At 43.5% G+C, this 17,708-nt stretch overlaps 1 protein-coding gene across 1 annotated transcript in view; it reads left to right on the top strand.

Moving 5' to 3' along the window:
• The first annotated feature begins 7,423 nt into the window (after positions 1–7,423).
• Nubp1 (NUBP iron-sulfur cluster assembly factor 1) overlaps positions 7,424–17,708 on the top strand; it is a 31,016-nt gene continuing 20,731 nt past the window's right edge. The window contains exons 1-2 of the mRNA XM_071665868.1: positions 7,424–7,509; positions 12,857–12,961. Of these exons, the coding sequence (XP_071521969.1) occupies positions 7,479–7,509; positions 12,857–12,961 (136 nt within the window). The 5' untranslated portion in view covers positions 7,424–7,478. The remainder of the gene's footprint in view (positions 7,510–12,856; positions 12,962–17,708) is intronic.

The raw sequence follows: 17,708 nt of genomic DNA, 5'->3' as shown, positions 1-17,708 counted from the left end.
TATTTGGACATCATCATATGCATATAGGAGTGAGATTAGACTTCTGCCACTGGTGTTAGTGAAGAGGCCACCCAGACTCTTGTGTCGAACGTTAAGGTCTTAGCTAAGGACAGTAGGTCCTGTATGAAAAAAAGTTAGGTAAAATTGTATGGTGGAGGAGATTGTTAGGTGCATAAGCATCTAATACATTGAGGGTAGAATTGCGGACGTGTACCTTAATAAATTGGAATTGGAATCTGTTGGGCTTTTAGGAAGATGTTGGTACATGAGGTAGTGACTGTTTTACATCCATTAGACAATTGTTGGTAGATCTATGATGATAGCATTTGTAATCAGGTAATTTACATTGGGATTTGCCAGGAGGCGTTCGACATTCTTGCAGGCATATGATACATCAATATTGTCAGTAACGTTCCAACTGATATTGTGATGTCACTATGCTGTTGAGCAATGTTCCTCATAGCCATTTTCTTGAAAAGTTGCTTGGCTCTCCCTTATGATGTACTTTTTTTTTTTTTTTTAGGTTGAAGGCTCCAGTCACAGACAAAAGTCCACATCAAGGCCGGGCCTTAATTGAAATGTAGAGTTATGAAAGGGGGAAAATGACGAGGGAAAGTATTTACAAATTTTGGATGAAATGAAAAACTTGTTTTTAGAATGTGCCAGGTCATACTTATTGGGAAAGACATGAGAAGATAGAGAGTTCTAAAGCTTCGACGTGTAGGGAAAGATGCAGTTATCAAAACGGCCCACCCTTAAGTTGCAGAAGGCCACACAGTAATCATGTAACGCAGCAGCTTGCCGAGTATTGCGTGGTTAGGTAGTGGTGGGGGCACACAAGCAGCCAGCTCTCGGGAGCAAAAACCAAATCAATACCTATAGAAGAAGGAAAGTGAATCAACATTACGACTTAAGGCAAAAGGGTCAAGTCTGGAGGTTATCCTGAGACAGTTTATAAGTCGGACCGGTTTCGACTCAACTCTGTCAAGTAAGGATGCAGAACTTGAACCACCCTAGATATAAGAGCAGTACTCCATGCAAGGACAAATCAGTCCCTTGTGTAAATGGAGCAACTGTTCAGAAGAAAAGAAGTTTCGACATGTAAACAGGACACCCAGTTTCTAATTTGCAGACTTAGCTATTCCCGTAATGTCGAGTTTCTAAGAAAGAGTGGATGTTACAGCAATACCAAGTATGTGCATTGAGTCTAGAGGTGGAATTACAGAACCATCAAAGGAAAGACGAAACTTTTGAGTTTTCGTGGTAGAAACTAGGTCTTGGAGGCATTAAACTTAACCAAATTTCGTCTACTCCATTGAGATATACTGTCCAAGTCTGAATTACTGAGAAAGTTGCGTCACGGCGAGATGCAGAGCGATTGAAAGAAGAAGGAAGAGAGTGGAGCAGTGCAGTGTTGAGTCGTCAGCGTATAAGTGCATTTGATTATTTGTAGAGAATAATCGTTAAAAGGAAAAAAAAAAAAAGTGTAGGAGACAGGACAGAACCGTGAGGGACACCGCTGTTGATGGAGAAAAGGGGGTAGGCTGATCCGTTAATAACGACAGAGATAGATCGGCCGGAGAGGAAGCTAGATATGAAGGAGCAAAGTGAGGGATGGAAGCCAGATGAGGGGAGCTTAGAGATGAGACCCCGATGCCACACCCTGTCAAAACCTCTAGATATGTTAAAGGCAACTATCCAAGACCCCCAAATCTTTCAGGAATGATGACCAAACATTAGTAAAATAGAAGAGAATATTACCAGATCTTGCCTTACGGAAGCCAGACTTGTGATAAATGAGAAAACTGTGAGTTTCCAGGTGTCTAAGGACATGGGAGCTGATGAGGGGTCCAAAGACTTTGGAAATGGTAGATTTCGAAGCAATAGGACGATAGCTGGAGGGTTTAGAAAGGTCACCCTTCTTGGGAATATTAATGCACGCTTCCAAGGAAAAGGAAAAGCTATGGTTTTTAAACAGAAACGGAACAGACGAGCAAGCACAGGTGCAATTTCAAAGGCACGCTAGGGTCATAAGATTAGTGAGACGATCATCATGGGATGAAGGAATGTTAGAGTCATCCAAGAGGAGAAACGAAACCAAAGATAGTTGCTCTGTTTATGGGATAGACAGCAATAGTTCCGTCAGAGAGAAAGAATGAAGGACAAGTAGAGTGACAGAATTTGTTATCAGAGGTGCCCTTAACTAAAGACCAGATAGACCTATCAGTGGATGGCGAGGAGAGATTATCGCACCTCCTTTGAATAAAGGAACGCTTTGCTTCACGGATAACATTCCTGCAGTGATTACGGGCAGTGATAAAAGCTGAATGGGAGCCAGAGGAAGGAGAGTTTTGATAGGCCCCATATGCCTGATCTCTTACCTGAATGGCCTCAAAATAGGAACGGTTGATCCATGAATTGGATGAAAAGGTCGTCTTGGAGGAAGAGGGGATAAATGCTTCCATTCCCGCAAGAATAACCTCTGCTGTGCGCTTGGCGGAGACATATGTATCACCACATAAGAAACGGTAATTTACCCAAGGAAAGTTAGAAAAGATGTTACGTAAGTTATTCCAGTCAGCTTTGTTGAGGTGCTAGTATTTACGCTTAGACGGGGCTGCTAGAGAGGGAGGTGCTGTTAAGATAGATACATTAATCAGAGTATGATCACATGAACCAATTGGGATGGAGATTGTGTTCTTACAGCGGGATGGACTACGGGTGAAAAACAGATCCAGAATATTAGGAGTGTGGTTGCAGTGGTCAGGAATATTTGTAGGATGGGAGATACTTTGTTCTAAATCTTGTTTATTTGTGAATAAACTCAGTTTCACATCTTCACCAGCGTCTTTGCTTCACCATTCCAATATGGCGCATAGAGCAGGGTCAAGCAATGGTGTAAAATGACTGACACAGTGACACAAGATATGGCTGGCCACCATAGGATGCCATAACTGACCCAGGTGATGCCCAACTCCACTCGCTGCCGACTTGTATTGCCTCTGCCATCCGCCTTCCCTGTGCGTCTGTGGTCTGCCCAACCCTATCCAAGTGTCTCTCGCTGTAACTGCATCGGCTCGGGGGTGACACTTTGCCCCCACCCACCGTACAGTTCCCTGTATTGTAGACTTGTTTCCCCGACGCTAGTGAAGCATTGTCTCCACAGCCAACGCTGCCACGTCCAGCAACCCACGCAAGCAAGGGGAAAAAATAATTTGTTGTCGGGTGAGGTCAGAGGAGACGAGGGAGAGATTGGCAGTCATGATGGAGGCCCAGCAACAGCTCGCTGCTCAACAACTATAGCAGCAACAGCTCACCGTTCAACAACTTCAGCAGCAACAGCTCGCCGCTCAACAACTATAGCAGCAACAGCTCACCGTTCAACAACTTCAGCAGCAACAGCTCACCGTTCAACAACTTCAGCAGCAACAGCTCACCGCTCAACAACTTCAGCAGCAATAGCTCACCGTTCAACAACTTCAGCAGCAACAGCTCACCGTTCAACAACTTCAGCAGCAGCAGCTCACCGCTCAGCAGGCTGCTGACGAAAGACGAGTTGCAAGAGCAGCTCCTTCAGCAGCAACAGCTGCTGCAAGACATAATGCAACAGGTGGTGACCCGTTCCACAGTCGCCTATCAAAGTGCGACGAACACCAGCGGGGCTGGGAATCCTGACGCTACGGACGCCACGGCACGCCTCGCCACCAGCCATCACCGCCTCAGCCTCACAAGCTCACGTCTAACGCCTCTCTCCGCGAACTTAAGCAATGGAGTCGTGCTTGGTCAGACGACACAGAACTGCTACAGTTGAAAAGCCACAACGCACACCTCAGGTCCTGTCTAACACCTGAGAGGGGGCATCACTGTGCACCACGCAATCAGGGTTGCCAACGACACCGATTTGGGTATGGAAGTCATCCTCCAACTCATCAAGACTTACCTCAAGCGCCAGCGCGACTTAACCTTTACGTCGAGTGCTCTTCGAGGAACGTTATCATCATGAGGGAGAGGCCTTCGATGACTTCTACGTCGCCCTCAAGGAGCTTGCTGAGTTGTGTGAACACCACATCGACGCTCGTGAAGTGACTGGCATCACGTCAGGCGTCCGAGATCAGGAAACTCAGAAGAAACTCCTGCCCATCAACCTTCCACCTGAACTATCCGACGCCCTGTCCTTGTGTCGCAGCGAGGAGTCAGCCTACATCACCGAGGCCGACCTGGTGGGCAAATTAAGGACTGGAAGGTTTAATTTAAAGCCCCTTTGGCGGGGCCAAAGGCCATTACACGGGCATAACGGCATCCATATCGAAAGGCACTACTTGATGGCTTTTTCAGAGCCACTTAGGCGGCACCAGAGGCGTGGCGGCGTCCAGAAATGAAACATGTCCAAGCGTCGCCAGCGCTCGATAACGCGCGCCACCAAACAACAAACAGAACGCCGTCAGCAGTGTGATGGCTCTGGCGCAGCGATGCATCCTGAAGGACGAGAGAAGCAGTGTCCTCCCTGGGATAAGAACAGCTCCCATTGTGGCCACACGGGACGCTTCAAGAAAGTGTGACGCAAGAAGCTACAGGATTCACAAAAGCTCAGTCACAACAACAAGCCGACAAGTAAAGCTGCCAGTTGCCTGAAGCTGAGTGACGTTCACAAGTCCACAGCCAAACCGTCGCGCGCCCAAAATCATCGTCGGAGTGTCATACCTGACGAGACATGTTGAGGGGCTCTGCTGTGCACGCCAAACCCTGGCGCAGAAACGACAGCCATCGGACCACAACAGCTGGTGCCTCCGCGAGCCTGACTTCTCTCCGCGGGACGAGCAGGTTCTTGTGGCAAACAGCGGTAAACTATCACCTGTGGAATCATTCAAGGAAGCTATCACCTTCGGAGATGTGTCAACCAACACCACCGTTGACGTATTCCGTGGCATACACAACGTCCTGCTCTCCTGGTATGACGCCAGAGCCCTCAATACCATTCCTGCTAAAGACCCGCATCAGATTAACTCACTCCACAACCAATACCCGGCCGATGTTAACCCTAATGTCCCGAGCGCCGAGCAGTTGGAAGAGGATCGTCAGAAGCTTCTGGAAGATTTGAAGGACGTCTTGGTGGACTAGGAGAGATTCCATGGGGGAACACAGCTGCGGACCATGTCTGGCCCGCCCATAAAGATCCACCTGCAAAAGGCGCAACCCTTTACACTCCACACTCCCCGGGCCATTCCCTTGGCTTGGCGAGCTGACACTAAGCGCATGACAGACAGCGTGGTGCAACAAGGGATCATCCAGCCATCAGGCGACGAGGTATTGGATTGGTGTCATCCCATGGTGGTCGTATCGAAGCAGAAAGGAGGCTTCTCCATCACCATGGCCCTCACCAATCTTCACGACGCCGCATCGTTAGCGCAGGTTTTCCCACGGACAAGAAAAGAAAGAAAATACGAGCAACAGCAACACTACGGACTTGTGGAAAACACGAGATAGCCTAGCGACTAAGGAAAGGTCTCGTTCTCCACGGCGCCCGCCCGACTCATCTTCCCTGTCGCAACGTTCTGTCCCGCCTTCATGACTCCCACTGTCCACATCCCGACCTCTTGAGAACGCCTCTGCTGACCTGTTCTCCCACGCAGGAAAGGAATTTCTGCTGTAAGTCAATCGTCTGTCTGGATGGCCACATGTTGATCAGTACGGAAGGGACGCCACTTCACGCATCGCCATCAAGCTTCTCCGTAGCTTCGTTAATGCCAAGTTAAATCATCTTTATTTCAGACAACCCAGTCGTGGGCCAGACAGGCCTCCTGTTGTCTGTTTCTCTCATGTAAACTCAAGTAATCCTGTCCGTCTCAGCACGGAAGGGTTATCTTAGTTCTGTATCCCCGAACTCCATGCCTTCCTCAGGTGTAGGGGGATGATTCGCTATCTCGTCACCGCATCACCCGCAAGCCAACGGTCACGCTGAGGCCTGTGTGAAGCAGGTGAAACACATCATCATCAAGACCACCAGTAATGGTTGCCCGGATGATGCAGACTTACACCGAGGACTGATGGACATAAGCAACACCCATGCCCAGACGGCCGATCGCTCGCTCTGACCCTACTCGGCCACCAGCAGAGTACAACCAAGCTAGCGCATCGCCGCTCCGTCGCTCCCGAGTGGCAGGACGCAGCGGACGAGTGTGATGCACGACAGCTCACATAGCAGCAGAAGGTCGAGTACAAGCAGTACCGGCTCTCCCTGCCCCCTTCTCAAGCTTGGTGAACCTGTCCGTATATAAGATCCAGTCACGAAGCGGTGGAACACAATAGGGACAATTGTAGGTATCGGTGGCCACCGGGACACATCGAGCTCCCCACTGGTGGAGTATGATGGGAGATACCACCATTACCTGGGGGCCACATCACACTCCCCTCCCTGCCACCTCGCCATTCAGCACTATCGTCCCAAACCCGTCCGTCTCCTCACACGATAGCGACTAAGGTGCGACAACAGCTCTTGTGTCAGGCGAGCATAAGATTCTTTTTTTTTCTGCCCTCCCCCAACATCACCATAGACGTAAGCCAGTGAGACTCCAGGATATCTAATTCCTCGTTCGTTTGGACTCCACTGGGAGGGAGGTGGAGGAAGCTTATGTTATGTATTCTTACGTATCATTTTGTCGTATGAATCCCTACATTTAATGTTAACATGTTCTCAAGCCGTCGACACATCCCATGTGTCTCAGTCTCACTTGGGTATATTGTTTTTCTCCATAAACTTGCATGTCACGTATTTTCTAGCATCTCTGTTACCTTTGCTACACTGCCCCATTGAGATATCGCCAGGAGCACACATACACTGAATGACAAGTTCAGCAGGCAGTTCAAAAGTTAGCAGGCAAACTCAAACAGGATTGCGTATTATGGAATTGTTGCAGAAATTACCATTATGATATCTATTTATCCATGCGAGTTCATTCATATCTTACCCATAGGCCTGCGTGTCGTAGGAGGCGACTAAAAGGGGAAAGTGCGGGGGGGGGGGTTGGAAATCCTCCCCTCTCATTTTTAATTTTCCAAAAGAAGGAATAGAGAAGGAGGCCAAGTAAGGATTTCCCTCAAAGGCTCAGTCCTCACTTCTTAACGCTACCTCGCTAACGCGGGAAATGGCGAATTGTGTGAAAAAAACTTGTATTTTATGTAGGCAAAATTACTGATTAACTCGCATCTGAATATGAATTCGTGTTAGGGTAATGTATATATTGATAAAATTTATACCAATACGCTTTTTCATACTGTATATAAACTTGCCACAAAGGACTCCAGAACGCTCTATTGCTATGGGCTTATGGGTTCCACAGTACGAACAGTTATGATATATCGTATGTAATCCATGGAATAATACTATGTAGTTTGAAGTGATAAATGTTTACTAATGTTGTTAGTCTCCAAGCGCAACGACACCTTCACCTGTCGACCGTCAGCTGACAGTGTATACAAACATGAGCTCTGTACCAGAGAATGCCCCTGAACGTAAGAAATATAGAATTATATGCATATATAACCAGGTGTTTATATATCAGAATAGTGATTATTTCAGTAATTTCTTTTAGCAGTCTCCTTCGCTGACAAGTAGTTAAACACGTTTCAAATTATAATGAGGATTATATCTTTTATGCGGTGGTGGTTTTGTCAGCATAGTAGTCGATTATATATAACCGTATCATACTGACATTGTTAATGTTCCCTCATCTTTATGTAGATCTAGATTGATGGGGTTTTATTCAGTTAAAGTCTTTTGCAAAATATAGTCAACATTATACTGAAATAAAAGGTCACATCTGTTGACAAGGTTATAAGGTTCACTTATGGAGCTGATATCGAAGCAGTAGATATATTTAGGTGCGCCTTTGGATCAGTCTTTCAGGGTATATTATTGCTAGCAAAATTTGATAAAAGTCCATTTTACCTCCGCATCGGAACTAACTTAGGGAAATTGGTGTTTATGTGATTACTATTTGTGTGGGATGGAGTTTTACATTTGTGGTGCCCCTTCTCTTAAAATTTTATATATACCATGTCTTCTGTCTTAAGTGTATACACACATACTCCATCCATAACCAGGTACCCACTTACTGACCAGTCCCGAGAGGAATACCTAGTGAATATGTTTTTGGAAGGATATTTGTGAAAGTGGATGAATTTAACAATGACAAAGCACATTGTTAATGCAGACAGCATACATAAATTTAAGGGCCCCATGAGTTTAAAACATTTACATATAGTCCAAACAGGTAATTAGAAATAGGTAATTACCTGAGTGAAATTTGAATTTGGATTGATTGCCACTTTCAGGATTTGAACCCATGCTGGCCTGACCCCAGTTGGGCCTGAGGGTGACTCACATTTGGTAATACTAATTGGTACACTGTAGAGTCCTGTGTTACAAGAAATTGTTTAGTTTAACTTGTGGACAGCTGATTTATCTTGCATATTGAATCATTGTAAATAAGGCTTTAATAGTAGTGTATATTAAAGAAACCTTGGGAGTAGTTGATGTTAAAGTAGGGACCTTGCAGAAAATCAACAGAACTTATGAAAATCTTACTTAACCTACCTAGCAGTCAAGATTTATCTTAATGGTCATTGTTCTAGTTGAAATACAGTATATCAGTCACATTCATGGAAATGCACTGCCAACATAGTTTTGAGAGGATTCTTTGGAGACTTACCATTTTGACTCACCCTTCTGTATGCTCAGGCCCCGATTGCTCAATATCTTCATTACTCCATCGTTCCACCTGCAATTTGGTTCCTGATTCTCCTTATTCCCTCCACGTCTGACTCATATATCCTCTTTGTCAACCTCTTTTCACTCATTCTCTCCATATGTCCAAACCATTTCAACACACCTTTATCTGCTCTCTCAACCACATTCTTTTTATTACCACACATCTCTCTTACTCTTTCATTATTTACTCGATCAGACCACCTTACACTGGTGAATGGAATCATGGAAGTGGAAGTGAGTCACAAGGTCGGGGAGGGAATGAAGGTTCTGGGAGCTATGAAGAATGTGTGGAAGGAGAGAACGTTATCTTTGAGAGCAAAAATGGGTATATTTTAAGGGATAGTAGTTCCAACAATGTTACATGGTTGCGAGGCATTGGCTATATAGATAGGGTTGTACGGAGGAGGTTGGATGTCTTGGAAATGAAATAAATATTTATATATATATATATATATATATTTCTTTCGTCTGTTTCCTTGCGCTACCTCGTAAACGCAGGAGACAGCGACAAAGTATAAAAAAAAAAAAATATATATTTTTTTTTTTTTTTCAAACTATTCGCCATTTCCCGCATCAGCAAGGTAGCATTAAGAACAGAGGACTGGGCCTCTGAGGGAACATCCTCACCTGGCCCCCTTCTCTGTTCCTTTTTTTGGAAAATTAAAAAAAAAAACGAGGGGAGGATTTCCAGCCCCCCGCTCCCTCCCCTTTTAGTCGCCTTCTATGACATGCAGGGAATACGTGGGAAGTATTCTTTCTCCCCTATCCCCAGGGATATATATATATATATATATATATATATATATATATTTTTTTTTTATTATACTTTGTCGCTGTCTCCCGCGTTTGCGAGGTAGCGCAAGGAAACAGACGAAAGAAATGGCCCCCCCCCATACACATGTATATACATACGTCCACACACGCAAATATACATACCTACACAGCTTTCCATGGTTTACCCCAGACGCTTCACATGCCTTGCTTCAATCCACTGACAGCACGTCAACCCCGGTATACCACATCGCTCCAATTTACTTTATTCCTTGCCCTCCTTTCACTCTCCTGCATGTTCAGGCCCCGATCACACAAAATCTTTTTCACTCCATCTTTCCACCTCCAATTTGGTCTCCCTCTTCTCCTTGTTCCCTCCACCTCCGACACATATATCCTCTTGGTCAATCTTTCCTCACTCATCCTCTCCATGTGCCCAAACCACTTCAAAACACCCTCTTCTGCTCTCTCAACCACGCTCTTTTTATTTCCACACATCTCTCTTACCCTTACGTTACTCACTCGATCAAACCACCTCACACCACACATTGTCCTCAAACATCTCATTTCCAGCACATCCATCCTCCTGCGCACAACTCTATCCATAGCCCACGCCTCGCAACCATACAACATTGTTGGAACCACTATTCCTTCAAACATACCCATTTTTGCTTTCCGAGGTAATGTTCTCGACTTCCACACATTCTTCAAGGCCCCCAGGATTTTCGCCCCCTCCCCCACCCTATGATCCACTTCCGCTTCCATGGTTCCATCCGCTGCCAGATCCACTCCCAGATATCTAAAACACTTCACTTCCTCCAGTTTTTCTCCATTCAAACTCACCTCCCAATTGACTTGACCCTCAACCCTACTGTACCTAATAACCTTGCTCTTATTCACATTTACTCTTAACTTTCTTCTTCCACACACTTTTCCAAACTCAGTCACCAGCTTCTGCAGTTTCTCACATGAATCAGCCACCAGCGCTGTATCATCAGCGAACAACAACTGACTCACTTCCCAAGCTCTCTCATCCCCAACAGACTTCATACTTGCCCCTCTTTCCAAAACTCTTGCATTTACCTCCCTAATAACCCCATCCATAAACAAATTAAACAACCATGGAGACATCACACACCCCTGCCGCAAACCTACATTCACTGAGAACCAATCACTTTCCTCTCTTCCTACACGTACACATGCCTTACATCCTCGATAAAAACTTTTCACTGCTTCTAACAACTTTCCTCCCACACCATATATTCTTAATACCTTCCACAAAGCATCTCTATCAACTCTATCATATGCCTTCTCCAGATCCATAAATGCTACATACAAATCCATTTGCTTTTCTATATATATATATATATATATATATATATATATATATATATGGGAGCGGGGGGCTGGAAATCCTCCCCTCTCTTTTTTTTTATTATTATTATTTTCCAAAAGAAGGAACAGAGAAGGGGGCCAGGTGAGGATATTCCCTCAAAGGCCCAGTTCTCTGTTCTTAACGCTACCTCGCTAACGCGGGAAATGGCGAATAGTATGAAAGAAAGAAAGAATATATATATATATATATATATATATATATATATATATATATATATATATATACACACACACACACACGCACATACACATACATACACAGACATATACATATCTACACATGTACATATTCATACTTGCTTGCCTTCATCCATTCCTGGCACTACCCTGCCCCACAGGAGACAGTGGGCATTATTAGTTTATATATTAATTGATAGGCATATAAAAGAGAGACTTTTGGATGTTTAATGTGCTGAGAGAGACAGCTGGTAGGATGTCGGATCCTTGTCTTGTGGATGCGAGGGTGAAGATTTGTATAAGTTTTTGGAAAAGAGGTAACTGTGTCAGGGAGAAGAGAGTGATGAGAGTAAGTGAACTTTGAAAGGAGACTTATATGAAGAAATGCCAGCAGATATTGAGTGTAGAATGGCAAAAGGTGAGAGTGAATAGCAGTGGGAGTGGTTGAGGAATAGCAGGTATTTAGGGAAGCAATGATGGCATGTGTAAGAGATGCATGTGGCATGCAACAGATGGGAGGTAGGTAGATTAAAAAGGCTATGGAGTGGTGGGATGAAGAAGTAAAGTTGCTAGTGAAAAAGAAAAGAGTGGCAATTTGGTGGTACTTGCAGGTGAAGGATAATAAAGTGGTGTTTTAGAAGGTGAATAATGTGCAGAAGACAAGAGAAGATTGAGAACATCGATGAAAGGGGAAAAGAGGGAAGTGGTAACAGGTAGTGATGAAGTGAGGAGGAGATTGAGTGGGTATTTTGATGGATTGTTGAATGTGTTAGATGATGAAGTGGCAGATATATGGTGTTTTGGTTGGGGTGATATGCCAAATGAGAGTCATGGAGAGTGGTTTGGTGAAGAGAGAATAGGTGCTGAAAGCCTTGCATATGATGAAATGCAACAAGGCAGTTGGTATTGGGTGGTGTTGCTGTTGAATTTATTTAGAAAGGGGGTGACTGTGTTGTTGATTGGTTGGTAAGGATATTCATTGTATGTATGGATCATGGTGAGGTGCCTTAGGATTGGCAGAATGCATGTCTTGTGCCACTGTATAAAGGCAAGAAGGTCAGAAGAGTGTTCAAACTTTAAATGTGTAAGTTTGTTGAGTATACCTGGGAAGTTGTGTGGGAGGGTATTGATTTTGAGGGTGAAGGCATGTACAAAGCATCAGATTGGGGAGGAACACTGTGGTTTCAGAAGTGGTAGAGGATGTGTTGATCAGGTGTTTGCTTTAAAGATTGTTTGTGAGAAATACTTCAAAAGACAAATGGATTTGTATGTGGCACTCATGGATCTGGAGAGGCTTATTGTTGGTTTGACAGATGATTTATGGAAGATATTAAGAATATATGATGTAGGAGGTAAGTGCTTTAGTAAGATAGCATTAGGAACAGATGGCTGAACCTAAGAGGGAAGAATCCTCATTTGGCTCCCTTCTCTGTTCTTTCTTTTGGAAAATTAAAGCAGTTCTAACCTAATTCCATATCTTTTCAACTTGTTTGAAGTGAGTTGTATTTAATGAACATCAGTGTTTCTAAGCAATTTTGATATGTCAATGTTAATCTGTTGTGTCCCATAGTGTAGGTTGGTTGTTTCGATATTTTGGGCTTTAGGCCTAACACCTGCCATCAACATCAAGCCAAGTCCACAAACTGAAAAAATCTTGTAACTTCTTCTTTGGGAGATGAGGAGAATTCTAAGGCCATGTAAACATGCATAAGCTGTATGTAACCATGTAATTTTCATATCTTTCAGATTGCCCAGGCACAAACAGTGAAGATGCTGGCAAAGCATCTGCATGTGCTGGCTGTCCAAACCAGCAAGTTTGTTCCTCAGGGGCTGTAAGGGCTCCAGATCCAGGTAAATTGTGATGGTTATTTAGTTATTTAGGAACAAAAGTGAGAAATTTTATTTTCATCTGTATTTTTCACACTCATTCATTAGAGCAATATAATGCAGTAGCCAATTAAAGATCAGTTAAAATTGTGTTAAATTCTACATGAGTTTCAGGCATAGATTTTAGAAAAGCATGGTCAGTGATAAATCATCATTATTGTATGGATTATGGAAGTTAGTTTGAAAGAGTTGTAGGAAGTTGAAAGAGTTGTAGGAAGGAATTAGGGTGAGCATATGTATATAGTGTTGAAGGGGACTTGGGGTCAGAAATGGCTGAATGAGGTAAAATAAATATGAAAGAATGGGGAACAGAAATTGTAGTACTTATGGAATTAAAAAAAAATATGTGCTTACAATTAAGGATGCCATATCTATACGGCATATACAACGGAATGATGATAAATGATGTGCCAGATTTATGGAAACTATATTAAATTAGGCGTTTGCTTTGAAGAATGTATGTGAGAAATACTTAGAAAAGCAAATGGATTTGTTTGTAGCAATTATGGATCTGGAGAAGGCATATGACAGAGTTGATAGAGATGCTCTGTGGAAGGTATTAAGAATATATGGTGTGGGAGGCAAGTTGTTAGAAGCAGTGAAAAGTTTTTATCGAGGATGTAAGGCATGTGTACATGTAGGAAGAGAGGAAAGTGATTGGTTTTCAGTAAATGTAGGTTTGCAACAGGGGTGTGTGATGTCTCCATGGTTGTTTGATTTGTTTATGGATGGGGTTGTTAGGGAGGTGAATGCAAGAGTTTTGGAAAGAGGGGCAAGTATGCAGTCTGTTGTGGATGAGAGAGCTTGGGAAGTGAGTCAGTTGTTGTTCGCTGATGATACAGCGCTGGTAGCTGATTCATGTGAGAAACTGCAGAAGCTGGTGACTGAGTTTGGTAAAGTGTGTGAAAGAAGAAAGCTGAGAGTGAATGTGAATAAGAGCAAGGTTATTAGGTACAGTAGGGTTGAGGGACAAGTCAATTGGGAGGTAAGTTTGAATGGAGAAAAACTGGAGGAAGTGAAGTGTTTTAGATATCCGAGAGTGGATTTGGCAGCGGATGGAACCATGGAAGCGGAAGTGAATCATAGGGTGGGGAAGGGGGCGAAAGTTCTGGGAGCATTGAAGAATGTGTGGAAGTCGAGAACATTATCTCAGAAAGCAAAAATGGGTATGTTTGAAGGAATAGTGGTTCCAACAATGTTATATGGTTGCGAGGCATGGGCTATAGATAGAGTTGTATGGAGGAGGGTGGATGTGCTGGAAATGAGATGTTTGAGGACAATATGTGGTGTGAGGTGGTTTGATCAAGTAAGTAATAACAGGGTAAGAGAGATGTGTGGTAATAAAAAGAGTGTGGTTGAGAGAGCAGAAGAGGGTGTTTTGAAATGGTTTGGTCACATGGAGAGAATGAGTGAAGAAAGATTGACCAAGAGGATATTTGTGTCAGAGGTGGAGGGAACGAGGAGAAGTGGGAGACCAAATTGGAGGTGGAAAGATGGAATGAAAAAGATTTTGAGTGATTGGGCCTGAACATGCAGGAGGGTGAAAGGTGTGCATGGAATAGAGTGAATTGGAATGATGTGGTATACCGGGGTCAACATGCTGTCAGTGGATTGTACCAGGGCATGTGAAGCATGTGGGGTAAACCATGGAAAGTTCTGTGGGGCCTGGATGTGGAAAGGGAGCTGTGGTTTCAGTGCATTATTACATGACAGCTAGAGACTGAGTGTGAACAAATTTGGCCTTTGTTGTCTTTTCCTAGTGCTGCCTGGCGCACATGAGGGGGGAGGAGGTTGTTATTTCATGTGTGGCGGGGATGGTGATGAGAATGAATAAGGGCAGACAGTATGAATTATGTACATGTGTATAAATGTATGTGTGTGTGTGTATATATATGTATACGTTGAGATGTATAGGTATGTATATTTGCGTGTGTGAACGTGTATGTATATCCATGTGTATGTGGGTGGGTTGGGCCATTCTTTCGTCTGTTTCCTTGCACTACCTCGCCAACGCAGGAGACAGCGACAAAGCAAAATAAATAGATAAATAAATAAATATTAGATTAGTTTTAGGTAGTAGGTTGTTGAGAAACAGTTGCCCAGGATGGTGCTACCATCCTGACTGAGGAGTGTTAAAGTGGTACCCTGAACAATCTTACACTCTTCACATCAGGATTGCTGGTCTTAATTTATCTCATCAAAATGGGACTACCTGGGTTAGTCCTATCATCTTTTTACAAGCGCCATACACATGCTTACAAGCACCATGCACCTACTGGGACCTTTCTTATTATTATTACCTTTTTCACATAGGTATACTTTTGTCCACTCATCACTCATAAGTATCATTATGACAGTCCGTCATATCTGTGGCCCCTAGTCCGTGGTATCAAGGGGTGCTAAGTCCAGGTTTTTGACAGTAGAAGTACTGGCCCCTCCCACAATCTTTCCCACTCTATTAAACTTTCTTCTTTTTCTATTTACTATACCAACATTTGTGGTCTTTCTAGTAAACTGTCCTCAGTTGAACACCATCTGTCTAGTACATCTAATATCTTACTTCTCTTTGAGGCACAGTTGTCTGATGATGTTCTCAGTAGTCCCTTTTTCATATCTATGACCTCCACTTGCAGTTCCGGTTCAGAGGTGGTGTTTGTGCTTATTCCAACATCAACACATCATTGCATGCCTCAAGGATCTTGAGTCTCCAAATTTTGATGTTATGTTGTTCAAGGTCTGTCTCCCTGTTTCCACACTTTTCCTCTGTTTTGCGCACTGCTCTCCTAATTCTACAAATTTTGTATCCTTCTTTGACTATCTAAACTCCTACCATGAGACTGTAACAGCTTCTCACGTGCAAGTCAAGATCCTCTATCTCGGGGATTTCAACATTCACTGTAGGGAATGGTTGAATTCCTCCCATTTTCCTGATTGCTGTGACCTTTCTCCTGATATTCTGGATTTGTTTTTCACATCTAATCCATCCTGCTGTAAATAGACAATTTCGCCCTCAATTGGTTCATCTGATCACTATCATAAAAGTATTTATTCCAATGGCACCTCCCCCTACCAGCAGCCCCTTCTAAGCTTAAATACTGACACCTGAACAAAGCTGACTGGAATAACTTACATAACTTCATTTCTGACTTTCCTTGGGTGGATTACTGTCTTATATGATGTTGCCTCTGGTTCTGCCAAATGCATAATAGAGGTTATTCTTCCAGGAATGGAAGCATTTATCCCCTCTTCCTCCAAGATGACCTCTTCATCCAATCCATGGATCAACCATTCCTGTTCTGAGGCCATTCAGGCAAGGGATTGGGCATATCAAGCTTGGAAAAACTCTCCTTCCTCTGGCTCCCATCAGCTTTTATCACTGCCCGTAATCGCTGCAAGCATGTTATTCGTGAGACAAACTATTTCTTTATCCAAAGGGCATCTCTAATAGTTTCTGTCACTCTAACTTTCCATCACTTTCCCATTCTGATGGTACTATAGCTGTCTCTCTTGTAGACAGAGTAACTCGCTCTGGTTCTCGTTTCTCCTATAACTCCATCTTGGACAACTCTAACATTCCTTACCCTCTGATGCTCCTCTTACTAATCCTATGCCTCTTCCAAAAATAATTTTTTCTCTGGACACAAGCAAGGTCCTTATGGCATCCATCCCTGTGTATTGAAAGAGTGTGCCTCTGAACTTGTACCTGTGCTTGCTTGTCTGTTCCATTTGTTTAGAAACCGACACTTTTTTACTTCTTGGAAGCATGCATTGATTCATCCCATCCCTAAGAAGGATGACCATTCTAACCCATCTAACTATCGTCATATTGCTTTGACATCTACTGTTTCCAGTCTTTGAATCCCTCCTCAACTCACATATCCTTAAACACCTTGAAAATCACAGTCATCTCTGTGATCACCAATATGGCTTCCTTAAAGCGATATACACTGGTGATATTCTTTCCTATCTTATTAATGTCTGGTCATCATCTCATTCCTTCATATCTAGCAGCCTGTAAGGCCAATATATCTGTGGTTGTTGATGGATCAGCTTTCCCCCTTTTCTCCATTAATATTGGTGTCCCTCAAGGTTCTGTCCTGTCCCCTACACTTTTTCTCCTTTTATTTCAACAATTTTCTCTCATTGACAAATAATCCTTTGAACTCATATGCTGATGACTCAACACTGCATTCATCCACATCCTTCAGTTCTGCTCCCTCTTCTCTCACTTGATCTGCATCTCGTCTTGAAATAGCTTCCTCAGTAAACTCAGACTTGGACAAGATATCTCAATGGGGTAAAGAAAATCTTGTTAAGTTTAATGCCTCCAAGACCCAGTTTTTGCTCATCTCTTTATTGTAAACTTCCCACAACTCTTGTCTTTTGATAGTTCTGCAATTCCACCTCTTGACTCAATAAACATGCATAGTATTAATGTAGCTTCCACTCTTTCGTGGAAACCCTACATTACAGGAATAGCTAAGTATGTCTTTAAGAAACTGGGTGTCCTGTTTAGATGTCAAAACTTCTTTATTTTCTGAACAGTTGCTCATTTAATACAAGGGATTGGTTCCTCCTTGTATGGAGTACTGCTCTCACATTTGGGGTGGTTCTAGCTCTGCATCCTTACTTGACAGAGTTGAGTCAAAAGCGATCCGCCTTATAAAGTGTCCCAGGCTAACTTCCAAACTTAACCCCCTTTTCTTGTGTT

The sequence above is a fragment of the Panulirus ornatus genome, chromosome 10 (genome assembly GCF_036320965.1).
Source record: "Panulirus ornatus isolate Po-2019 chromosome 10, ASM3632096v1, whole genome shotgun sequence".
Taxonomy (NCBI): domain Eukaryota; kingdom Metazoa; phylum Arthropoda; class Malacostraca; order Decapoda; family Palinuridae; genus Panulirus; species Panulirus ornatus.
This window is presented reverse-complemented; position numbering and strand designations above follow the sequence as displayed.